The sequence below is a fragment of the Lathamus discolor genome, chromosome 1 (assembly GCF_037157495.1).
Source record: "Lathamus discolor isolate bLatDis1 chromosome 1, bLatDis1.hap1, whole genome shotgun sequence".
NCBI lineage: Eukaryota > Metazoa > Chordata > Aves > Psittaciformes > Psittacidae > Lathamus > Lathamus discolor.
In genome coordinates, this window is record NC_088884.1 from 131698633 (window position 1) to 131725107 (window position 26475).

The 26475-nt window shown below is 37.9% G+C and overlaps 1 protein-coding gene and 1 long non-coding RNA gene across 21 annotated transcripts in view; one reads left to right on the forward strand and one right to left on the reverse strand.

The window, feature by feature from the left end:
• LOC136022555 (uncharacterized) overlaps window positions 1-6331 on the forward strand; it is a 71327-nt gene extending 64996 nt beyond the window's left edge. The window contains exon 5 of the long non-coding RNA XR_010616205.1: window positions 6254-6331. This is a non-coding gene — a long non-coding RNA (uncharacterized LOC136022555). The remainder of the gene's footprint in view (window positions 1-6253) is intronic.
• Window positions 1-26475, reverse strand: part of SORBS2 (sorbin and SH3 domain containing 2) — a 214055-nt gene that overhangs the window by 42331 nt on the left and 145249 nt on the right. For 10 of the 20 annotated variants that reach the window (XM_065695811.1, XM_065695833.1, XM_065695821.1 and 7 more), the window contains 10 exons: window positions 25572-25664; window positions 23934-23960; window positions 22841-22965; window positions 21218-21835; window positions 15040-15513; window positions 10511-10655; window positions 8022-8197; window positions 3472-3538; window positions 2620-2664; window positions 1226-1412 (listed from right to left, as the gene is read on the reverse strand). In XM_065695811.1, coding sequence (XP_065551883.1) covers window positions 1226-1412; window positions 2620-2664; window positions 3472-3538; window positions 8022-8197; window positions 10511-10655; window positions 15040-15513; window positions 21218-21835; window positions 22841-22965; window positions 23934-23960; window positions 25572-25664 — 1957 coding nt within the window. Of the gene's footprint in view, window positions 1-1225; window positions 1413-2619; window positions 2665-3471; window positions 3539-7228; window positions 7457-8021; window positions 8198-10510; window positions 10656-15039; window positions 15514-21217; window positions 21836-22840; window positions 22966-23933; window positions 23961-25571; window positions 25665-26475 lie in introns of those variants that run through there. The other 10 variants (XM_065695907.1, XM_065695880.1, XM_065695889.1 and 7 more) reach the window with 10 other exon arrangements.

Sequence of the window (26475 nt, forward strand, 5' to 3'; positions counted from 1 at the left end):
GCTAAGCAGATCCATATTTTGGTGCCCTGCTAACAAAATCTACAATTCCATATGACTTGCTAACAAAATACAAACCTCACAGCGTTTGGGAAGCAGCCCAACTCTAACCCCTAGCATTTCCTCTTGACAACTTGCCCTCAGCAACGGGAGTAGCCAAAAATCAGTAATTGTCAAGCAATCTTATTTTCTGCAGTATGTGTATCTGCTGCATTGCCACTACTTACAACTCATAGTCTAAGCACTTAGTATGGAATTTCCTCATACTGTTTTATTCAGACAGCGAATTATTTGAAACTGTTTAATTAAATTTCTACATATAAAAATGTTTACAACGTACAAGCTAAAAAAATGGGCAAATTCTGTTTTGTTGCTTGAATGTAACCAAAAAAAGATGCGTTTGTAGCCGCTAATGGAGAAAAACCCCCACCATATATTTAATATATACACACATATATATAAATGTATAATAACATGGTATTATATTAACATGTTATATTCGTGAACGTAAATGCTAAAGAGAAAGATTTTTGCTTGAGTTAGTAGGTGCAGTTATGCCGAAAGTCTATAGAGTTTGTGTGTATGGCACTTTGCATGGTTTTATCAGAAGGATAAGCATTTATTTCCTGAATTATTCCTAATGTTTTCCATACTGGACTCTAGCCACTGGGACCTGGTTTTGCACAGCAAGTCTGAAGCTGGAAAACCATGAGAAATCTGTAAATACCTTCTTGGTCTACCAAAATGGAGATGGAAGTTGAAAAAATGGGGATATAAAGCACTTCTGAGATCTGAGGAAAGTGGGTTGACTGCTGCACTCTTACGGTTTTGCTCTTGAATTTCAGTTTCCAGCATCTTTTAAATCCCTTCTCTTTTCCACTGGATACCATAAATAGCTTTTCCTACTCAGAGACTAACTATTCGAGATAGCTGCTAGAGCATGGATTGCTCTGAAATACAATAAACAGGACAATCCTGGTAATGAAAATCTTAAATGCTCATGCTGGTATTACTTGTAAGAATAAGCTCTTCTTTAGCACGTTGAAGAAACAGCAGCAGTACGTGTGATGCCCACATTAGTGATGAAGATTACCCCTGTTATTGGACTGTCCCTTGAATATAGCCCTTGAAGTCCTATTGTTCTTCACCTTCTATTTTATCCTTTGTGATGCCCTGTAACTGGATGACTGTACATACCAAGAACACTTTTTGAAAACACGCAACTTACTTTTCTGATGTAGACCTTTCCCTCAGACGATGTGGTGGTACCGGAGGTGGCACATGTGGAGGTGGTAAAGGGGATGAGACCTTAAAGGCATCGGAGCTACTGTCAGAAGCGCTTTTAGACAATGGTCTGTATGTCTGTGTCTTTGCAGCTGGGTGTGCCTGAGCAGAGAAGGATGGACTGTAGGAACCTAATATAAAACAGAACCAGAAATAGTCAAAGCATCAAAATGAGCTTTAATAAAACACAACACGGAATGCTACAAGAACCCACTGTTACTCAATAAAGGTGCAAGGTTACGAAAGTGTGTAAATACATTTTTGAAAGTACACTGCTGTATACTATGTAGCTCATTAGACTATTTGTATTATATTTCTATATAAATCTACAAACACGCAGATAAAGTGCAGTATAGTTAAAACAAATTAATGATTAATTTAAATGTTAATTAATAATTCATTAACAGCCGTGATGGATATATCCATCAGAGCTGTTAATGACAGCCTGTAATTACTCCTCAGGCTCATCCTGCCTCTCAGTTCTATGTTCAGAACGAAGAGGCAGGAAATGCACATTTTTTCCCATTGTTTTAATAATTACTGTTAGTTTGAGACAATTAGGCAATAGTGTAACTTTAAGAGGATCACAAGAATCCAAACAGATCTCAAACAACTGACCCACAACAAAAGCTCTCAACAAAACAAGAAAAGGCAGTTTGAGAGTACACTGAATGCATCGAACACTAAAATGAAGAATTTTAATGGTCTTTCTGCACAAGGCACTATGGGGGTTTTTGCACATATAGTCCACTCCCACTTTCATTTTTGTTTTTGTAAATAATTTTACCACATGGTTATAATCTTCTGAAAGACACAACAATTACATATCTTAGATAAATGTCTTTCTTGCAGCCAAATAATGTCAACAGCTGTGCCTACAGCAAAAAATGAAAAGCTCATAAACCAGAATCATCTTTATTAGACACTCATACTGCACATCTTAAAAGTTGTTTTCAGTACAACCTTTTTGTCTTCCCATGTTAGTAATGAGCATTTGCACTTTCGCACAGTAGTTCCCTTTCCATTTTGATGAGGAAAGGCTGCGTTACTCACAATCACTAGTGAAAATAAATGCAGTGTAATCAAGAAACTATAGTATTACACTGTACCCCATCTGCAGTAAGAGGCACACAGCTGCAATTCATTTCTGTGGTAAGAATGAAATCAAAATTAAACTGTTTTATTTGGGAAAAAAGGCATGAAAAAACACCGGGATCAAACAAGACGATAAAAGGTGTTTATGTAAGCATTATAAAAGCAAGCATGAATAGTTAACTACTCCTGTTACTTGCTGACAATAACAAAAGACTCATTTTGAAGTGAGGGAATAATTCCTACCAGTACTGTATGCATATGGAGTATTATACAAGTCTGTGTCGTCATCTACAAAAAGAAATACATGTTACAATAGTACAATACAAGCCGGTCTATCACAGCAATGCAGATTTGTTTATGCAAATAGAAACAGCAGCTCGGTAGGCAGTCACGCTCTGTATTTCTTTTCCTCATCACACAGGTACTTTCTGAAGACTCTTGTCCCATTATACTTACCATGGGCTAATTTAACCATATTACTAGTAAAAGGGTGTCTTCTGGTCATGTCACCTATATAGTGTACTTACCGGTTAGCACTGATTTGCAAATTGCAGCTTTCTGTCAGTTCTTCTCACTTCCTCAAGCTCTTCCTTTAGTTAGCTCCTCTCTACTAGAGACTATTAAGTTCTTCTGATCACAAAAAGCAACCTCAAATACCTACTATGTGACTAGTGTTCAAAACAGATCTTGTAAACCGAAATTTTCCTGCTTACATTTTATATTCAGCTGTTCTGTTCTAACATAGGAGCTCTCCAAAAGAAAGCTGGTATGGTAGATTTACAGCAGCCAATTTCTCATCCTTCAAACTGGAGATGGGGATCACTTCACTGAGCTCCCAGTGACTTGGAATCATACTGGTATCCTAATCACTTTCATTTTCGTTTTGTTTTAGTAATAAATGCATTAGAAATCTTGAGCCTTTGGCAGAGGAAAATAGCTCTCTCTGCAGTAAATTCAAATTAACCCATTTGCTTTGATTCATTATCTGACACTTGGTGAACACTTGTGTTTTCACATAGCAGACAATCAAAATGCAGAAAAGTGCATTTTTTAATGCCACTGAGAACTGCCCAGCCATGACAAAAGCACACTTACCAGGCTTATGAACCATATGGATTTGCTTGAACATTGTCTTGTACCAATCCTTTGGCCTGTCAACTGTCTAAATAAAACACAATTTTTAACAATTAAAACCACCACCACCAACAAAACCTCCACCCAACAAAACCCTTGTGTATACAGATCAGGTCAGGTTATTCTGGACACAAAGACTGTTACAGTTTGTTCCCTTTTAAATATAATCATTTTCACACCATCTACTTCAAATGGTGTATTTATGCTTTTCATCTAGGAATTCCTATAACAAGTTCTGGAAGACACTGAAGACTGAGTCAGTTTTGGAGTCTGATCTTGGAGGGTACAGTGGTTAGGAACATAGGAATTAGTGCCAGATCAAGAGTTTATCTTCTTAGTGCCCTATATTTGACCACGACAAATGTTAGGTACTTTACAGTAAAATACAAACACCTCAGCAACTACGAGAGTGTCAGAAAAGCTTCTTTTGAACTCCTGGCAATTTCCAACATAGATTATCTTCAAAATGTAATCGTAAAATAATGGAAAAAAAGCTTTTGAGTACTACCGAGAAACGAGTTAAGACAACACTATATTTAACAGCTAATATTTGGATTGTGAACAAATGGCATTTTCTTTCATCAGTTTTAAATTCCCTTTCCAAGCAAATTAATTTTATTTTACTATTTTGAGAAAACTGAATACAACAGACCTTTCAATAGACAGACCTTTCAATAAAGAGACCTTTCAATAGAGACCACTCATTAAATTGTATTTATCCCTGCTTTTGTAAACTAAGCAGTCCCAAAGTTCCTGAACTCTAGTCATATCAACATTTGCTTGTGCTTCTTTTTATCTCTTTTTGTTTTCTCTTTTGTTGCCATTTTCTTTGAGATACGATGATAATATTTCAGAAAAGGAGAGAACACAAAGGCAAACATGTTTTCAGTATTGCTCTTCTTAGGTCCTAAAAATTTTGCTCCTTCCACTGTAGTCACAAAAGCAATTTTTAATGCATTAGTCTTAATGTGCACTATCTTGCATTAGCTAGTACTAAATCTGCAAACACTCTGCCCACCCCTCTTCACCATGAAAAAGTGAAAATCCACGAATTCAGCTCTACAGATCTGAGTGTGTTCTCCTGGCACCATGTCATCTTTGGTGAATCACACTTTTGTGATTTAACATTGTTTCCCTAAAGGTATGAAACATCTGTATTTGTGAAACACTGGTGAGAATAATTCAGCTGGATTTGAAACAATTATGTTGGTTTGGTGCTCTAATATATATTCAAAAGTTTACAAGGAGGTCCAGAAGGTCTCAAGGAATTCATGTTGATGTGCATAACCTCTGTGGTGGTACTCATTTCCACAGCAGCAGAAACCTGCAATGGTCCCATGATAGTGCAACTGCCTTTCTAATTCTATTAGGCCAAGAAGGGTCTTCCAACAGAGCTCGAATCAGTGATAGGTGAATAAATTGTAAATTGCTATGACCCTACTCTTTGGCAAGGGACAAAGGCGCACAGATACCACTTTGCCAGGTCCTCCCAATCAGTCAGGTCCTCCACAAATCCACAGGAGGCTTCCACTTAGAGATCAGGTATGGATAAGCTCCCAGGTAACCAGAGAAGGCAGCCTCCCAACATCTTTCTGGACATTTGAATGTTTTTCTCTTATCATCTCCCTCCTCACCTTGGGGTTTAAAACCTCAGCCAGTAATTTGCCTTTACATTATAAGCCAGATAGGATTAGTTAAGGAATAAATTAACTAAAAAATGCATTTACTCAATTTATAATCACTAATCCTACATACCAATCTTTGTTTGAGGAATTAGCAGCATTCACAATGTACCAGGCCATTCAGATGCCATCCTGCTTTGCATACATTGTAGTTGTTTCAATTAAATGTTGGAATGTGGTATCATCATATGTGAACAATCAGCCAAACAGCATGTAGAGAGGACAGAAGTAGTACCTGCAGTTGGTACTTAGGAAAATCCATAATCATTGCAGTATTCCTATAATCCATCAGAAATTACGCAACTAAAGCAGGCATTTAAGACTTTCAGTGGACCTTCTGCGTTTGCAGTCATACTGCTTTCCATGAGTATGTTTATTCCTTTCCTAGGATCCTGTCATAGTGGTGAAGTCTGGTGGTGCTATTTTACTGAATGTTTTTCTGAGTGAACACCATTTTGTCCTCTCTTTTCCAAAGACTTCATTTTTAATGCCGTGGAATTTCAAGGTCTTTGGGGCAGGGCTTGGCATGGTGGCAGCACTTAACAATGATCTGAATTTTCAGGCTTCAGAATTGCACTTCCCAGAGCTGGGAGGAGCTGAAATGGTATGGAGGGAACATGCCAACATGGGATCAAGGTTCTGAGAGATGAGAAAGCTTTATAGGAATCCTTCCCCTTTGAGCAGCTTTGGACAGAGAGGGTTTGCAGGAATAGAAAGAGAACATCACTGTGATTTCCTTGGCTAAACAGCTGTCACAAACCACATTCTGAGAGTAAAGACAGACTTGGAGGAGATAATCACAGCTTGAAAATCTCCCTACTCCTGAAAGCCCTCCAAATCTGGAATACAGATACTCCCACGTTCTGATTTACATGCTTACCTTTGAACAGCATAGCGTTTTGGAGCACAGTGTGTATGTAACCCATCACCCATGAACCTGCATTTACTGATTTTTTGATAGATTGTCACAATTTTCATAAAGATGGAAGAATAGGAAACTTTTAAACCTTGCATGCAGCAATAAAATTAACTAATGTGAAAACTTCTCTCTTGCTCTCCAGATGGAGTGAAGCGGCATTTTATGGGAGAAGATTCCTATTTGGATTGCTCACTGACCTTGGAGAAAGAGCGAGTGATACATCCTACCTTCTACTGTTTGTGGGAAATGCAGTTACAACATTTTTGCACGATTTTGCATAGTATTGCACTTCTGAGAGGTGTAAAAATGTTCTTACATGACTGGGGTATACAGGGCTCAAATATATTCATCCACATTTAAAATGTGATCTCAAATAACTTGAAAACAATCTTACTTCCAGCTAAGTAACCCCTAAGAACACAAAGTGGCACGAGACACACACTCACACACATGTGGTAGCATAATCTTTTAGCTCATACCTCATTGTGCAAATCACTTCTACAATACTAAGTTTACAAGCTCTAAGATAGTTTGAAATGGAAACATAACAAAAACCAGAGCAAATCCAGCTGAAGAATGTCCTAACTCAAATTAAGTTATGCTTTTAGGAGAAAGTCTATGAGAGACTCAGACCACACAATCTGCAAGTTAAATACAGGTTGGCACTTTGCCAACTCTGTTAAGGACACGAGGGGAGATTTCTGGTACAATCTTATATAACTGATATACACCCTCTTAGATCAATCTGCTATTAAAAAAGAACAAAAATAATTATCTTATATAAAGCATAGGGACTATTTACTTAAAAAGGGGGTAGGAAGCTAGTGCACTGTTGCAAAGGATTTTTATTTTTACAAGATTCTGACTGCATTACTTTTACTACCAAAAATAAAGCAAGAAATGCCAGTTTCCCCCCATTCTTATAAAAATTGTTCCCATCTTACCACTTATTCTGATTTTTTTCCTATTGCTTTTCTCCATCAATTCCTGATTTCCCCCCCAATTTTTCAATCCATTGAAGTAGTTCTTGGCAACGCAACACAACCCCCTATGTCAGTATTGGCAGAGAGGGTGCATCCAACAGCTGCTACATCCTTGCACCTCAAAAAGACTTCACCTGCAAGGGCTCTGCTGCTTTCATCGTGGCTCCCACTCTTCTTACTCTTTCTCCGTCTAGCACAGCACTTCTCTGGCTGGGAAGGGCAGTAAGCACTCCTCCCCAGACCTACTGCAGCTGCCACTGTGCTCTCAGGACCAGCCAGAAGAGGCTGCCCTGACAGCAGAGTGGAAAGAATGCTTCAGCATAGTTGAAAACAAAACTTCTCAGTTCGACATCCTGGGACCGCTCAAGCAGTAACTAGTGCCAGATGATCAAAACTGGGCTAGGCACAATGAGGGGGCTTCCATGCTGCTCGTTTAAATGGCACAGTGATTATACATTGCGCCTCCACCAAAATGCTAGCCACTTAGATTATTATCAGAACAAAACTATTAATTTCTACACTACCCTGATGACATGAGAACCATTGCCCCCCAAAACACAGAAGCATGAGAATTTTATACACACACACACATGTATATGTATACTTGCATGCATATATAGAGTATGTCTAAAGTTTATTTTAGAAATAACAAAACAATGCAATTAATACCTATCTCCAAAAGGCAAGAACTACAAGAGAAGCAAGACGGAGACACAAATTTTTGGCTACTTCTAATTAAAACTAGAAACATGAGGTTGCCCAATTATGCTTCCATCAGCATTCTCCTTTTCCGTCAGCACACAATATTATATTCATGAGCTCGCTGATTACGCACACTGTATTCCACATTATATAAGACTAGAAGAATGCATTACTAACAATCAATTCATTGTATGAGCTCATACACAGATTCCCAGAATTTCCTACCGTTCTAATTGCTGTAGGGATTCCAGATTCATCCACTGGGCCAATCCCTGCATAATGTGGAGCTTTAATGACTGTAATTTTTTTTTCTTCTTCTGAGGACCTACAGATTGGTATTGTACTGGTGGTGGTGGTACTGCCAACAGTCTCAACATGCTGTGAGTATGTCTCTGCGGACTCTGTAAAGACAACATGACAGAATATTGTATAACTTTACAATAATCATACTTGGCAGTTGGATCACGCTTCCCCATTTCATTATGCTGTACAAAGACTGACGACAATCTTACCCATATACACATACAATGATTAAAAAAAAGTTCATCTGAGCTGAGGCTTTGCCCTACTTAATGTTACGTTATAAACTTATTTAAGGACCAGACAAGCAATTAAACTCAGGTCATCTTAGATCAGAGGTACTTTTTCCCAGTATCTTACTCACTCAAAAAAAAGAAAGAAAAAACCCTCCAAAAATCCAGCAAAATCTGAGAAAGTGGCAGCCGCCTTCTTACAAATCAAACTCTTGCACCTCTCCTATGCTTGAAATTAGGGATACAATTTCAAAACTTCTCCCCCTGCCAAGTCTAGCAAACTATAGAAAACTGCTGTTCTATAAGCACAGCACTAGATTCCAAACAGCCCTCCACAAAAATTTATGTGATATATGTTTAGGAGTGCTAAGCTTTGCTGCTTGAGTATTTTTAAAATTAATTCAGACATGCAATTTTCATCTCTTCAAGTTATGTTGGTATGCTTAAGAGCCTCCACATAGTGGATGATAGTAACTTGGCACCTGGGAAGCAATCTGATGATCCATCTACAGCACTTACTGGTGATCCATGCAGGCTGCTACTGGTTTGTGGTGACTTGCAATATTTCTACCCCCCGCCCTCTTCCTGTATACTGAAGTTCGCATGTCATTATTACCATTTCCCTCTAACATTCAGAGTAGTTTATTTAACAAAAACCATCTCACTGCTGGGATGTGTCATGTGGAAGTTTGTACTGCTGCAGATAATGTACTTCTTTCCTATATGCAGGAAAGAGAGCCCTACTCCTTTAGGGAGCATGTTTCAGTAGATTAGTGGGCTGCTATAACAAAGCTTTTTTTTTCGCTAGAGCAGGTACAGTGCTTGTGAGACATTTCCACTGCAGGATAAATGAACGCAGGGAATAAAAATAAATTCTAACACTACTGGGGAGGATTACAATTGCCTTTCACATTAACATGCGTTGATTCTTCTGAAGCAAAATACTTGAACGTAATGTAAATCAGCAAAAGCAGCTCTACTGACTGAAAGCTCTAACTTTAATTGGAATATTTTTGCTCACTCCTACTGCAGAGAACTGGATTTGGCATGGCTGTTTCAGCTGCTGACTCAAGTTTGAAATCCTGTAAATAATCCAGTGCTACACATATATGGCGAGGGGCAACTCTGCTTGGCAAACAGCTGAATATTTGGGCCTTTTTTCCAAAATGCATGATGTTAAATTTAGAAAACATTTTGGATTTGATCCTTCATTCTTCATAGGCCTTGAACTAAGTTCATCAGTGGGACTTTTACACAAGCAAGGAGAGTTACATCAGGCTGTTACTGTGGAGCACAGAACTTCAGCATCATACATGAGTAAAAGTTATGGGAAAACACGTTACTTATTTCTAAAGACCTACAGAATTAGTAGGTCTTTAGATCAGCAAACTATAAGCAATCAAAGAACCTAGAATTCTGGGATGTGGAGAAACCCATGTGTTCAGTTTTTGTATTTATTGCTATGATAGGGATAGCAGCATTTGTGTAAGCCATAAGTCTCAGAGTGAGACTGTCACCTTATTTCCCCACACACAAACCAAAAAAATAAGCTCTGGGATCACATTCAAATTATTCGCCTGTATAGTCTGATCTGAATATGCAAAACACTGGTCGAAAAAAGCAGCAAGCAAATGATTGTTCTGGCAAACCGGGTTATACCAGCAAAGAACCCTTCTAAGGCTGATCATGCATCTTCAAAAAAACCCAACCAATGCCCTATAAAAATACATACAGTAATTACAGACTGACATAACTTTAGGTGTTTAAAAGCTCAAAGCCCCTCCTGTTGTTGGCACCATTGCTACTGAAGATTACGGAAGTTGTGGGGAAAATCAATGTACAAAGTTGGCCCTCGATTTCTTAAAGGAGGCAAAATCTGAAGGGGCTGCATAGGCTGAGCTATTTTGATATACGCTCTTTACTCGATAAAGCTAGTAGAAAGGTGGCAAGAGGTCACTCTCACATACATACGTAATAAAACTTAACAGTAACTCCAGTTCAGGATCACTACTGTATCTAACAATAAACGCTATTATTTATTTGCATTTACTTCCCAAGGTAGATGAATAGACAATACCTTTATTATGGATGTGAAGCACTCTGCAATTGTTTGCAGTCTTTGCCATGTGAATTGGAATATGTTGCATAATGTATAAAGCAAACATTCTGTGTGAGGCTTACCCATCATCCTGCCATGCTGCATGATAACAATGTTGGAATTGAGTGAAGCTGGTGGAGGGTAAGCTGAAGAAGGGGAAAAAGGCCTTTGAAAGTAACTCACTGGGCTGGCAGCAGTGCCAGAGTTCCCATTCACTGTGATCTGAGCCTGAGAGAAATAAAACAACATGCCATTAAACTACACACAAAGCCCTCTGATTGTCATCCAAACAAAGAGCGATGCAAGACTGTCATCTGCACACCGATTACCGGTTCTCAGGAACCCTAGCCATAATGGTATCTGCATTCACTGAAATACAAAACTCATCACAAGGGGTGCAGAATGTGTTCCTCAATATACCTTGTACCTCCCCTCTTTTCTCCTTGTATGTGCTGTCTGTGAAGCATGCTGAAATTATGGGAAGGTGACAGAAAGACCATGTCAAGGAGATGAAGATGGAACAAACAAGGTCTGAAGAGGTTTGACAGCCATACAAAATAAAGACGGCATTAAAAGTTCCTCTCACTGTATGACAAAGGCTGCCTGCCACAGATGACTCACTCCAAGAGACATATTCTCTTAATGCACATGCTCAAGCCCTATGGGCATTAATGTGCAGACCAAAGGGAGAAATCTTATTAAGACTAGCTAAAAAGAGTGAGCCAAAGCTTCTTTTAAACATGGAAGTCAGATGGAGTGATTATGGGATGCTAACATGTAACCCATCGTAATAAAAATAAATAGCACACCCCCCCCCCCCCCCCCCGAGAAACCCCACAACAGAACAAAATCAAACAAATAAAATAGGGAAGCTAAGCAAACTCGCAGTATAGCAGCATCACAAGCTGTTTAGGCTTCAGTCACAAGAGGTACTTCTGAAACAATCTGCTTCCCTGACCCCAGATTTAGAATCCCCACATCTGGGCTGTAGCCCTTTCATAGGCAGCATTGCAAGGATCAAAACAGAGATATTGAGAAAGCATTGAATGAAATTAGAGAGCGGTGAATATTTCATCAGAAAAGGGAGATAAATTCTCTGTAACACCTCTTTTAATGCAGAACTCTCTTTAAATCTGAACAAAATCAGAAGTGCTACAAACTTTGCTCAAATTTATGTGACAAAAAAACCCCATCTAGAACCTGCTGTAGATGTAAAACATAAGACTATCTGAAGCAGCAAAGCATTAAGTAAAAATGTATTAAAAGACATAGTATGTTTTCATTAAAAAATGAAACAGTTCATGACCTCTTGTATACATTTGTGTTTTGGAGATTATTGGTTTGATTTGAAATTTTTAATGCCTCAGCCTCTGATAGGCAAGAGAGCAAAACAAATTCTGGCTCCTATGCAGATATCATGGGAACTCCTAGATGCAGTCAGGGTTTCTCAGTTTAAGGATGCCTGTTTTCAGAACTGAGCTGATTTGGATTTGTGTTGTGGTGATGTCTCCATTGAAAACTTGTGTTTAAATATCTCCTCAATAAAGCTAAGAACCAAAATGTTAATTAAGTTGGCTCTTCTCACACCATCCTCTCCTACAAAAAAATTTCCTTACAGCTTCTTACTCAATTTGTATGGCTTTTCCTTCACGGAGGAGAGGAGCAGAATTAGTCTAAGTTCTTTGCCGTCTGGAAATCAACTCTTATGAATTACTGTAATAAAAGTTTAAAATATGCTGGGTAAATTCTGGGTAAAGCTGGGCTTTACAAAGTAGCTGGTTTAAACAATAAAGCTCTTACACTAAGTAGTACACATTATCATGAAAACAGGATCCTTGGAAGTAGCTGATGGACATCAGTCGTAAATGCGAGGCATGCCCATATACAATATTTTTGGGTTTGCTTTCAAGGAAGCAAAAGAAATGAAATCCTTAAAATGCCTGTTTGTGAGCTAGACCTTTCACTTTGCTAAATAATCTCCTTTGTGGGAAAATAAGATGATACAGAAAATAACTTCCACCAAAATGCACTTATTTCCCAGTCTACTGGGAAGATAACCCTCATCTCTTTCATGCTATTCATGTCCCTAAATTACTCCAGTTTTTCCTCCAGCACACTGTGCTCATCTGCTAGCAGAGCCTAAGATTCCTCTTAGGTACCAGATTTGAGCTTCCTTTAATTTGCCTGAGCATCAGAAAGAGCAGGTCTCTGGACTTCTGAATCAGAGCAGAGCAAAGCACCTATATGGGACTGGAGCTGTTTTCTAAGGTTCTCTCCGCTGAGGCAGGCAGCAAAAGTAACAAGGTACTATCACAGATGTCTGGGCAATTTTGTGCGGCCATGCTGCACAGCCTCCAGATGTTGAATTAGGCTAAAATACTCAGAATCAATTCTTGAAGCTCAAGACAGTCCTGGAACTTGGGAAGAGGCAAAAATCTAATGTGTACTTCCATTTCCAAGTTTCCATTAGATTCCACAATTTTAAATTACATAAAAAAACCCCATAAAGAACCCATGAAATTACTTTATAAGGGAAATGTTTGTGATTGGAATAGAATCAGAAAAAACAGTTTCCAAAACCAGCAGTTCTCTGATTATAACTCCAATTCTAAGCATACGCCCAAATAAGAATGATTCTCAGACTTCAGGTTTTCAAAGAAGCTGTAATCTGTGACTAAAAGTATGGCAAATAAATAAACCACAGTTTTATGTTTAGCTCTGCCTTTTGCCTGGAACATTTTACAATTTTGTTGGTTCAGCTCTTCCTGATGCTGTTTCTTCTTCTCAGAAAGCCCTTCTGCCTAAACTCTCATTAAGGACCTCAAGAATCAAAAACCATCTCCAATGTGGATATAATGTCTTTGAAAGCATGGTTCCATCTTATGTGGGTACAGTGCTGGCTGGCACAATCCTACGTCACTTTTATTGTTACGTCAGCAGTTTTCATCTACAAAACCAACAGGAGTCTCCTTTGACAGTGAAGACCATTACACGAGTAGAACCACCAGCTTCCCCATCACTTTCTCATTTCACAGACACATTTACAGTCATCTGGCCCTCCCCTACACAGGGTGGGAGATGAAGACTTTTCTATACTGCAGAGGTGGGTCTTGGCAGTAGTTAAATTTCTGTGGGGCTGTTAAGACTGGGGACTTTTGTCCTTTGATGGGAGACTCATCCTTTCTCTTTGTCAATTAATGCTGAACAGCTGTTATGCTGCCACATGTAAGAGAGAAAGTGGTGGTCATATCTGACCACAACATATCCCTCTACAGGGAGACTACCCAAAAAAGGAAAAAAAGAAGGATTGTTCAGTTCAGCTTACAAAAATACTGCTTAAAGAAAACAAAACCGGTTAGCTGATTATTTTAGAAGAAAATATAAATGTTCCATGCTTCCCATAGCTAGTAAATGGTTATGTAGTGATTGTGCTTCATTTACATGTACCAGTCTGTATCAGTTATGGTATCTTTGGTTACAACTACTCTATGCAGACTCACAGTACTCTCAAAACAAAGTTGCAGAACTGCGTGACAAGAGTTAGGAATGACAGCTTTCACATGCCTGTTATTAATATTACCTTTTTTTAACAGCATCCAGAGCATTGACAACAGAGCATTGACTCTCCAGGTGACTGTGCAAGTTTGGGCTCAAAATGGTTGTGAAATATATGCAAAACTTTAAAAATGCATACACTATTTCTTTTTTCAGACTTGAAAATGATAACATGCTCAAGGAGCTGTATAAAGTTTGAACACTGCTGTGCCCCAGTAAACTTTGGTCTCAGAACATCTTTCTACTTTGCAATTCAGCAATGAATTGCTCAATTTAAATGAAAGCTTTGTTCTGACTCATTTTAGTCATGCAAATAAACTCAAAAGAAATCAGAAGGGATCAGGATTTGACCCAAATTCCATACCTTCTTTCCACCCACATATGAGTGTACTAAGGTACAGAAAAGTGTATGTACATATAAAATGTCTAATTGCAGGCTGGTTTTTTTAACCTTGATTTAACCAAGACAAAAGTAACGGGACACTTGGGTGCTACAAGATTATGACGTTCATTCCTATAAGAAACTGTGCTTAGGAGAGGAAAAGGCTAGTTAGAGGAGAGAAAAACAGTATCGTGCAGTCAGTGGTCATGGCTGGGGAAAAAACTGCATTAAATACTGCCAACATTTACTATGAATTTGCAAGTTGTATTATTGAAAACTGTACCTCAGTAGTACCCAGAGGCTACAAACTCCACAGACCTGTACATTGTTAACAATACTTCAAACAAATCTCTTCAAACTCTACATACTGCTTGCTGTTAATGCATTTGGAACAGGCATTGAATTTATTTTCATTTATTTCAAGCAAAGTGTTTGATACACCTTAGCTGACAATACAACTGTACAACAACTTAGTATCACTTGCTCATTACCAAAGCTGCTATGCCAATGACTTTTTTTTAACAACTGTTGCAAAACATACTGTCAGACTACAAGCACACACAAAAGAATACTAACATTTGTCTGTACAACAGGATAAACAGACAAGTTTGAATTCTTTTCCCCTTTGACTACCTGTTTGAACAAATGGAGGAGGAAAAAAGGAAGCATAATTACATGAGAAGCGGCAGCAGTGTTGGTTAAGGTGGTGCCATCAGACACAGCAGACATCTGGCTCAAGGTTGGGGAAGGTGTTTCAGAGCAGTCAGTAGTATCATAGCTACAAGTCTGCAGCTCATCTAGAATGGCTGTGGAGGACTCACTCACTGTGTGGGAGGAGCACTCACTCATGGCAGAATCTGTGCTTACAGAGGCTGTTTCGTTCCTGTGGATACTTTCAGAAGCTAGGTATGGGTATTTATACGAAAACTGTGAAAGGGATGGGGTTTTATAAAAGCGTGAAGGCAAAAAATCATCAAGCGTTGGCAAAGAATATGGTACTAGATGGGTGCCACTGTCTGGTGAGAAAGAGGCTCTGTTAACTGGTACCACGGGAGGAAGAGGCAGTGGAGAAGCTTCTGTTGCTGTTTGTCTGTGTGTCTGTGAAGCATTTACCTCCATCACAGGGGCAGTTAGTTTCTGGTTTCCAAGCTGAGATTTGAAGGAAAAAAAATAAGAAAAGAAACAGATTACTAAATGAATAAAAACCTTTTCCCTTTGCCTCTTGCTGTGTGTAGGAGAATTACAGAAGTGTCAGTTTTTGAGCAGCCCAAGGAAGTTCACATTGACATGGATTAGGAAATAAATCAACCACACTCTACATTAAAGAAGGAAAACATGAAAGAAATTAATGCATCAAATACTAGTGGAAGCAATGCCAGAAACCATAGTGTGCTAGGGATGCATATTCATATCGTACTGCAAATACTAATGATCTTAGTTTTGTGTCAAGAAGGCTCACACTATTTTATACTTAACATAACTATGTGAGGCTAGAGAACATCAAGCTCATTTTGTTTGTAAAAGGAAAAAAGGATCTGCAAGTCTGATCTCTGTATATGTTGTTCTTTATTTTTGTCAGAGGACAGGTATCATTTTGAAACTAACTATAATACACAAAATGGGCAGGACTAAAAGCTAAATGGCAACAATAATACTGCAAGTTCGTATCATCTGCAAGCAATAGGTTGTGGAATTTTTTGCCTCTTGTGACTGAATATATCTTCTCCACTGCCTCTGTAACAAAAACGTTTGGATGATCCTTAGAATTTCCAAGCACCCTGGAAGCACCCTGTCAGCCTACTGGATAAGGTGTATACATAGGAGCCTTTTCAACATTAGAGGACACAAGGACTGTTAGGATTACTGGTATGAATCTGAGGAACAACAAAGACTGGGAGCACAAGAACAGGACACGGATGACTTTGTACTGAAACAAAACAAAACATGCTACTTGTCTGGCTTCAGCATTCCTTAAACAGGGAACACCCCCATGAGAGTGCTTCTGAAAACACCACACCATGTATGAGCTTTATATTTTGTTATTTCAAGACACACATAGGACACTGGGTTTAAATCAGTCCAGCAACTGGCTTTTTGGATCTGCAGCTTCTTTTCAAATCGAAGTTACAGGAAAAGCATGTTGGCATCCAATCTTTATTAAACAGCTGCACAAACCCTTATATTCTGCCTATTAGCCACAAGCTTTCAGGCAGTTCCAAAGTATGTCAAAATACTGCCTAATGGTTTCTTTTTTGGTTGGGCTGCGAAACTCTGGAATAGCTACAGGGGAAGAGCATTTTGGATTTTAAATTTAGGTAAAATAGAGGACAGTAAGATACCATATGCACTAATTACTACATTAAAAAGAAACATTTATTCATAGATATCACATTGTTACGAATAACACTATGGTTATTTCCTATGTTCAGAATAGGCAGATATCTAACTCTAATAATTCAAAAAATGTTTCAAGCAACCAGATTAAAATACCATTTTGGCATTTTAATCCAAAATCTGAAAATACCTTCTAAAGCTCTTATGGACAACTTTAACACGACCCAGACTGTGGTACTTATGAGAGGTCACTGGGGGTCCAGTTCCATGATTCTTGCTGAGATCAAGTGGAATTTATACAAATAACCTTACTCCAGTCAATGGGACCATCCATATGAATAAGCATTTCAGACAAAAATCTTAAGCATGTGAAGAGATATCCATTCACTTGTTCCAAATAGTTCAAAAGAACCCTTTGGCATTACTGGACCTTTGGGGTACATAAAAGTAGCCAGAAGCTGCTGTTAAAATCTGCAGTTAAAATGGTGAAGAAACTTAGTCAGCTTAAAATTCAAATCTTATTCACGGCCGTGTTTCAAATCCATGATTGGGGGAATAAAAGAAAATCTTTCCATAGCATAAATCTGAACAGATTACTTCTTAATCAGCAAATCAATAACTGAGCGTATGAGTGTAAATGGAGATACGATTTTTAGTGATAACCAATTTGGCAATAGAAATTTCAGAAGAACAATATAACACTATTAAAATATTTTCATAAGAAACAATCATATGCAGATGTGAAACAGCTGGTTATACAGCTTAGTACATCGGGGTTTAATATATGGGCATTTATGTACACATACAAAAACCAGTCATTTCACCTCACAGATACACAAAGGGAAGACAGTACCATTATTCATGATGAATTTCATTGTTCATCTCATAATTCAAGTTCTCCAGAAAAAGATATGAACCAGGAGATCATAATGCAATTATGAGGGAAAGCCAGTATGAAGCTCTGAAGGTCTTGAGACCAGATATGCTCTCAGCATCCCCAAGAAGAAAAGTTACATATGACTAGGCCAATATATGTAAATTGATCTCTAAATTGTTAAAATAACAGGAAATTCTGGAGACTTAAGAAATTAGTAAGCCTTCTGGCTTTGAATGGGGAAGACTGCCTGAATGCTTGAGAAAAGGGATGGACAATACAAGAACAGATATTCAGGGTGCATCCAGAGAGCTAGTGAAATTGAGTTCTTGAAGAACAAAATTAATTGTGTTTGGCAAACAACTGATTTCATCAAGCTAAATTAATAAAAAGAACACAAAGTTATCATTCTTACAATGTGGGTAGAAGGAATGCAGCAATTCTAGGTACTGATTCCCAGTATGAAGTTTCTCAGCTTTGTAGAGTAAAACTTGAGTATTCTGCCTGGTTCTACAATTCTGTCACAGGTACAACCATCACTCTGGGAAAGAGTGGCTGAAATGGTGATTTAAAACCACATTGCTTTCAAAAACTGACTCCACCATTTAAGAAACATAGAATGCTGGTGAACCCTAAATAGATAGGTTTGGCTACTATTAATCCATATATTTCATCACTGTGACTCCAAAAAACTTTTAATACCAGTTCCATTCAGTGTGCTTTAGACTGACTAGGTTTGTTATTGTTATAGCACAAGAAACACCCGCAGAAGTCACGTGGATTAAATGCCAAACAAGTACTTAATCAATTAGAATGATGAAAAACTAGTTAGACTGCATGATTATCTTGAGTTGTGGAGCGTTGCTTGAGAGAGAAAAATCATGACAGTCTTGAAGTGAATTGAAGGTCCCAAGGGCAGCTTTCTGCTGGTCCTTAGAAATCTTTACCTTCCATCAAATAGTAAAACTGAAGAATACAGTTGCTACCCAGTTCACATGAAGTAGACAGATGACCCTCATATGGGTTTCAAAACCAGTCGCCTGCCATTTTAATGCAACATCTGGGGGGAGTGGTGTGAGATTACTAATGACACCAAAGTGCTGGCCTTGCTTCAACAAGTCAAGACACAGACAGAGACTTAGACATAAGTGAATAAACTCATTTTGTTAATACATAGTAGAGTTTAGTAGTCAACAATCGAATTACACCCATACGCTTGCACAAATGGGTAAAAATACCTTTATTTTTAATTGTTAAAAGCTGATGTAAAAATTTCCAAACTGATGCTACAAGTTATATTGCCATGCCCGTTTTCAGTACCTAGTAGGCTTCTTATTCTAAACTCAGCATAAGGAGGTGGAGTTCAGCCATTGTGCAAACCCACACTAGTGATACAGAACTTAAAATTAAAATTATGTGCTTGATTTTCTCTGCTTGCCATCTGTTCCCAAAACACTGAAACCTGCCTTGTCCCCCTTCTACATCACTCAATGTCCTGTCAATACCTAACAAACTAATGTATTTGATATACTGATTCAGATTATTATTATTATTATTTTAAATTCCAGGCTTATTTTCCTTGATCCACTTGTCCACAGCCATGAGGTTAGCAAAAGAAACACTTTTACAAGCATCTAGTACACTAGTTTTTATTCCTTCAGGACCACGAGGGCTAAAAGAAAGTGTTCGCTCATCTGGGGAATTCAAACAGGACAAACATTTTGCATCCTCAATCTCAGGGACTGGTATCTAGTACAAGAGGACACTTATGAACCCAGGAACAAAATGAGCAATAAGAATATCAGGCATTTACTTTGGAAGATGCAGCTCAGGATTCTTCATCAGTTTAAAGCTTTTTCTTTCAAGAAATTTGGGCAACAATTTATCTCCACTGGTCTCATACTAACGAGTGTTAATTTTTCTGTTGAAATAGATTAGATTCTCCCATATCTGTAGTATGGTACAGAGCAGCAGCATCTCTCAAGTATGTAACACTATAAAAAGATCTAATACCGAGTAACTTGAATCCTTCTCTTTCATATATACTTGTAATAAAAAGTTTAACCTTTCTCTGAGTAGGAGTGTTTACAAAATGTCACTTGGTGATTCATACCACACACTGCTTGCTCCTAAATTTTCAGCAGACAAGCTCTGAAATGAAGGGCAAATAGGACCACAAACATAATAAGATACATTAGAAAATAGTGAAAAATTGTTGTGCATGAACTTGGACCATACAGGCTCTCTGTCAGCTGTACTTTTCCATACTCTGTGACATAATACAAGTTCTCTACACACATACCCATGCATGCAGAGAAATTCTCATTCAACACTTCTTAAGAAGTGATGATGATTAGCCAATCTTACCTCATTCTACTCCACATACATAAACCCAGATGCAGAGGGAGAGTTGTTTGTTTTTAGAGCATGTTTCTAAACGCATTTGGTTTTTGAGAGTTTCTGTGGGAGATCTGGATGTTTCTGGTGGGCCTAATTTACAGCTGGAGAGCATCCCTAAAGGATACAACTTAACATAGCAACCTATGATCTGCATACACAGAAGTATTTTAACTGCTGTATAAAGTCCTGTAGAGCCTGCAAATCTGTAACAGTTTAAAAAGTGAAATTACTCTCATGCACAGTAAACTGAAAGTTAATTTGCCTATGTAAGAGGAATTGTGAACTTTGCAAATGTATTACAAGATACAGTGCTAAAGGGGATCATAATTTTTGGCATTAGTTAGAAAAGTTCCAATATTTCAACCAGAGATCTGAGCCAGAAAATAAATCTTTTCATACGTATAGCTGTAGCCTTTATTTCTAACTGCAGCCCATGGCATCTTGGCTTTGGGACTTCACCTGATGCAGGATTTTACACCACCTACATGCCAATATGTACTGTAAATGAGGTATGTATTTTAACATAGAGCTAGCGAACTGGCTCCAAGACTGCACTGTGATGACAGATAAGCGTCTTCATATTAAAGCTGAGCATCAGCAAGGATGTCAGCTGAATTTTGCAGGCAAGAGATCAATAAATGGATGCAACTGAAATTTGTATTGTTTCGGTCAAAGAAACCCAGTTGCCAAATTTCTGATCATTCTTCCCTCACACTGATGCCAATTAGAAGGCAGAAAAATTAGTGCAGAATTCCTGAATAAGTCACGGCTACTTTTCTGACTTCTGAGAGCTCACACAGAAGCTAAAACAGATTCTAAAATGAAAAGAAATTACAAAATGTATTTTGTATTTTAAAATTCTAAAAAAAAAACCCAAAAATTAGCTAGAAGACAAATTCTCTTTAGTCATTCTGCTTAGAGTATTATTCTGGACTAAAAAAAAGTTTTTGAGGAAGATGTATCACTTACAAGCCACTAATTTCCCATTGTGCATTTGTACTCCATAAAGTGCTCACAGAAGAACAAAGAAGTCTACCTTCCATCTCAGCTGGGTTAATTTCTTTCTTTCTTCTTTATTTCTAAACAAAACTTCAGGTTTTGTTCGATTTTGTTTTGATCCATGTGACAGGTAGTTTTACCCAGAAAACACAAGGTCTAACTTTGGTAATGTAAGTATAACTAAACAGGCAGTTATTAAGTGATTCATGAATGATCTAAAATAAAAGATGGAAAAATTAAATATACCACATGGCATTCTGCAGCCTGTGAAGAAGGAAGAACTGTAGACTTTTGTCCCAAATCCTTTGAAGACATCTTTGAAGTGTCTGGAGAAACACTAGGTGGATGTTCTTGGATTTCAGGCTCTGCTTTATTGTCAGGGGTGGGAGCTATCTGAATGGAAAGAGATGCTGTGTGTATCTCAGGCATGGGGTTACAGGCAGGTGAGACAGGCCTTTGTGGGAATACTGGCACTTCAACAGGCTTGAGCTGTTGCTGTGTATTACAATGAATGCTACTTGCTGGGTCGCGTGTCCGGGTTAATTTCAGGGTAGATACCCTACGTTTCTGAGACTGTTGCCTTTGGCCTTGATGGAGAGTAGTACTAATACCAGCTACTGTGCTTGTGCCTGCACTGGAGATTGAGGTCAGTGGTTTAATGATATTTTGTGCATAGGACACACTTAGGTTAGATATTTGAGAAGACATTGTCTCCTGGACAGACTTCTCGTTAGTGTAATAGACAGTTTCTGTGGGAAGGTGTTTAGCTGGATCAGTCGTTACTGCCTGGAGGTTAATTTTGTTCTTGTGATTAGTTACTCTTGCTTTCTGAAAACTTTCTTTTCTAGGGGGTGGCAGAGGTGCCTTATTTGCCAAAAGCATCCACACACAGCAAAATAACATTGAAGAAGAAACAGAAAGAAAGTAAATGTTAGAGCAGGAGATAAACTCAGTTTGACTTTTATCTTAAATAAAGGAACAGCAACTTAAGGGGCTTCATCCCAACATTGCTCAATTCAATAGACAACTGAATTGGTCAGGTTCCCACCACCTTTTGCTGTGCAGGTCTGTACAGCTTGTGTTTAGAAAGCCAGATGTTCCATTTGCTCAGAGTAAGGTGGGATCAGAAGGGAGCCCACAGAAGTCCATTTTCTTTTAAAAAGACAATTATTACACTGGATAAGCATTATTACTGTGAAATTATTCAGATATGTAAGTAATTTCCAAAATGTACTCCATGATCTTAGATTACAAGCTATTATTCACAGACAACACACATATATTAAACACACAGAACCTCAAACTTCTGAACTAAAATAGGAATGGAGACAGTATTGAAGTTGGTATGTTGATCTTTTTTTGACAGCTAAATATGCTTCCAACTTAAGGGCTTTCTGGTGGTTTGTTTTGTTTTGGTTTTTTGTTTTGTTGGGGTTTTTCCAGTGTGATCTAATTATATTGTTCAGCAAAACAGGCAGAAATATTGCCTACCTTATAATTAATAAACCTTTATCCTCAGATATTATTTTGATGACTGATGCATTTCTCTGAGTATAAAATATTAATAAGTACTCTTTGAAGCCTGGAAACACTCACAGAAAGCTTTTATTTGTGTATGACCTACTTTTATATAGCTGGCTGTCTTGTTCATTGAGAGCAATTTCTGGTAATTAACCTGGAGGCATGCATCCTATGTGGGGTATGCTTTATCTGTCTATGCAGTAAACCAGTTTGTAACAACCCATACAAACTGATGATTTGCACTACTTGGAAGACATCAGGACAATGTTCCATAGAGTTATCCCATCTAATGTATGCTATCCCCCCCTTCAAATGCCAGAACATGAAAGTTGGTGTGTTCAGTTTTACCTGAGTTGGTGACTTTTTATCCTGCAGATTTGGCCGTACACTCCTAAAACCTTTTGATGTGAGAGATGAACTGCTAGCATCTCCATTCAGTGCCTCTCTACTTCCATCGTTGTAAGATCTCCAAGCTTTTGTGAGGAAAAAGAATCAAACATTTTTCTGGTAATTAGTAGATCTCTTTATTGCTATCATCATAGCAACCCAGCTATTAAACAAATTGTGGAAAACTGGCTACTGAACAACTGACATTGCTGCTGTTATCACCATGGAAGTCATAATAACAGGGCTAAAGCTGCTGCTGTACATGAAAATTATCTTTAAAATCTAGAAAACGCAAGGGTTCACAATACTGCTGGTAACGGTGTGATATTTCCCCACAGCATTCCTAGAGAATATGAATTTTAACCTTGAAAGTCCTTTTGAGGTGTTGGTGCTTCAGCCCCTATATAAAGCAGGCTAAAGCACTTCCACAGATAGGTTCTTGAACTTCACAGCTGTGTTGGATTTTGTAAAACATCCCAGCTCATGTAAAGTTAGTTGGTCATGGTGGTTGCATGAAATTTCACCACAATACCTGATGAGTTGTTCCAATAATGCATCTTATTTCCAAATCTGAATGTTACCTCGACTTCCCAATCAACTATATTTTGTCTCTGAAAAGCCCTCAAGGCATTGGCCAGACATAAGGGAGATACTATCCTGCCTCAACAAGTTACAGATTTGAAGACAAAATACTGGAAAACTGGGAAAAGTAACACATTATGTGAGTAGGCTGGTAAGTGGGGTGGGCAGAATTTGCAATCCTGAGTAAGGCACTAAAAATGAAACAGCAAGTGCCAATGAAGCTAAAGGTGGCAAATTAGCAGCTCGTATTCTCCCAGACAATTAATTTTCTGATTACATATACAATGTCACAGGAAATACTGCTTTCAAATGAGATCTGAATTTGAGGTCTTAGCCACTTGCAATTATTATCACAATTTCAGTAATGCTTTCCTTAAAGAATGTGGAAGAATGATATCAAATAAGTGGAAGACTAACAATTCATCCACACTTACGGTATTACAGTGATGCATAAACACAGTGTTTTATTTACCTGAATCTGGAGATTGAGAATCAGACCCTGAAAAAGAAACATCCAGCATTAATTTGTGTTAGATATAAAAATATGATGACACAAAACACGTAGGAGTCTTTTTGTTCAGTTACCTAAGCCCCCCCTTTACCTAAGCACACCTCAGAATATTAGAGCACAGGTTTATTGCACAAGTTCTATAGAAGGTTATGGTGTGCTGAGAGCTACCGCTATTTAATCACTGCTGGTTCAGGCAGCCAATAATAAATAAACATTTGCTGTGGCTTTTTTTCTAGTAAATACTGTGATATACTACCATCTAAACTCTAGCTATCAAAAGAATTATAATTCCATTAAGACTGAGCTGAAAAGGTTTAATTCAAAACCAAGAAAGATGCCTACAGATTCTGTCAAGATTTTCTCCCTCTTCACACTAGAATGTGTGATGCTTTCTTCATCGCTTTAAAGCAAAACACAGAGACTGATGTATACATACTGCCAGCACAGAACAGATTTGAAGGTCTGGTGCTTTTTTGTATTACTTGTAGATATATTTGTCAGGGTTTTTTTTTTTTTTTCTCCTAAAGAAACTAAAATTATGGCATCTCTAAACCAATTAAAAATAATTTTAATGCACAATATAATAGTACTAAGAGCAGTCCTTATCATTAATTTTAAGTGCAAAAAAGCAACACAGCAAGAGGCTTGTACTGGATGCTTAAATGACAAAAATCTGTTATAAGCATTGTTAAGAAATAAGAACTCACTGTTTTCTTAAATTTACACACATGCAGTAATCCCAATAACCCTTCCACTGTCCTTGCAAAGAGTAGCAACCGATTTTTTTTATTTGCTTCATAAATTCTAACAGTTCTATCAGTCTTATACTTGAAAAATCTACAGAACAAAGACTACAAAAAAAAATATTCTGGCTTGTTTTCTATTCAGCTTCTTGTATTATCTTTTGTTTGCTGTGAGCACTGCATGTTCACCTTGGTGTAACTCAGTCTACACTACCCAAGATTCTTAACTGATTTTACAGCTACTTAATTCAGTCGTGAATCTGGGCAGCCGATACCACTTATTTATATTTATTACATTTATAATATTAATTTAATTAAACCTGTCACGAGTATTGTTATGAAGCAGTTCTGCCTGTCTACTGAATATTCTGCATGCTTTCATTGGTTTAAACAGTTTTAGGAAAACATGCTTGATGAATTATTTTTTAAAGTTAATCTGGCTCTGACAATCACTTTGTCATTCAGATTCATTCATTCAGATTCTCCTCCTTTGAGGAAAGTTTTTAAAGCAAGCTGCAGTAAACAAAGTTTAATAGAAACAAAACCTAGTTTTCATGCTACCTTATCTTAAAAAAACCAAGGGACATGAGACCCAAAATACGTATCAAAGGCAAAATTAATTTATAAATAACTGGTTTTTCCTAAGTTTTCCTATGTTTTTTCTGCATGTTTTTTTCTGCACAGGCAGAGAGAAATTAAGACTACTTTTTAAAGAGCATTGTAGAATTAAGCAGCAGACCTGACAGTGACAGAAAATACAGTTACCCTTCTCTTCCTTGCAGAGTCATATTGCAGGAACGCACAACACAATAGAAAAGCCATTCAGGACCAGTATCTCCCTGGTAAGCGGTTATACCTGAGGCCAATAGGTTTGGAGAACTCTGAACTCTCTTCACAGCTGTTAATGTGACAGACATTGCAGCACGTTTGCGAGCACACCCACCGCTATCTGGAAGCACAAAACATTACAGACAGCAGCCCCAGACAAAGGGAGCAAGCACATGCAACGTATCACAGTGTGAGATACACCGAACACACATGAAAATAAGCATGCAGTCAGGGAAGTGCTGCAGGAATGTGTAAATTTGCAAGATTGCAGATTAGCAGAATGTGTAAAATTTCACAAATTTTAAACAACAATAAATGCCACAGAAAATAAGAAAGCAATATTTAATACTTGATCCATTAGGAAAATGCATACATTCTGTCACCTGAAAGACTGCTTAATTATAGCTAATTAGTATAACCAAACAAGTAATCAAGATGAAGAATTAAGCATTCCAGAGTAATATTAATTATCTACACTGTAAAATCATTCCACTGTATGCATTAGAAAGACACCATTCATAAACCGAGCTTATGTTTGATCAGCTGTTGTTCAGTCTTTTAGATCCTTTAAGCTCAAGAAACAGAAGCGGCAATTTTTTTGCCGTTTTGATAGAACATCTTCCTTTTCCTTCCCCCCCTTCTTTTTTATCTAATGGAAGATAAAAAAAAATCAGTATCTGGAACCCAATAATATCCCAGGGGAATGACTAAAAAATTAAAATCACTCTGGACAGCCAGGACCAGAAAAAAAGCCCTTTCTTCTGAATCTTGCATGACTCCTTTCTTTCCTTGCTCTCTGCTCCTTTCTCACTTGGAGCTAGCTGTCATTCTGGTTTATAAATACTTTGTTATTATTAGAAGGCAGGTATTCCAACAACTTAGCTTTATAGCAACTCTATCATAGCTATTAAAGCAAGTTAACAAATATTCCT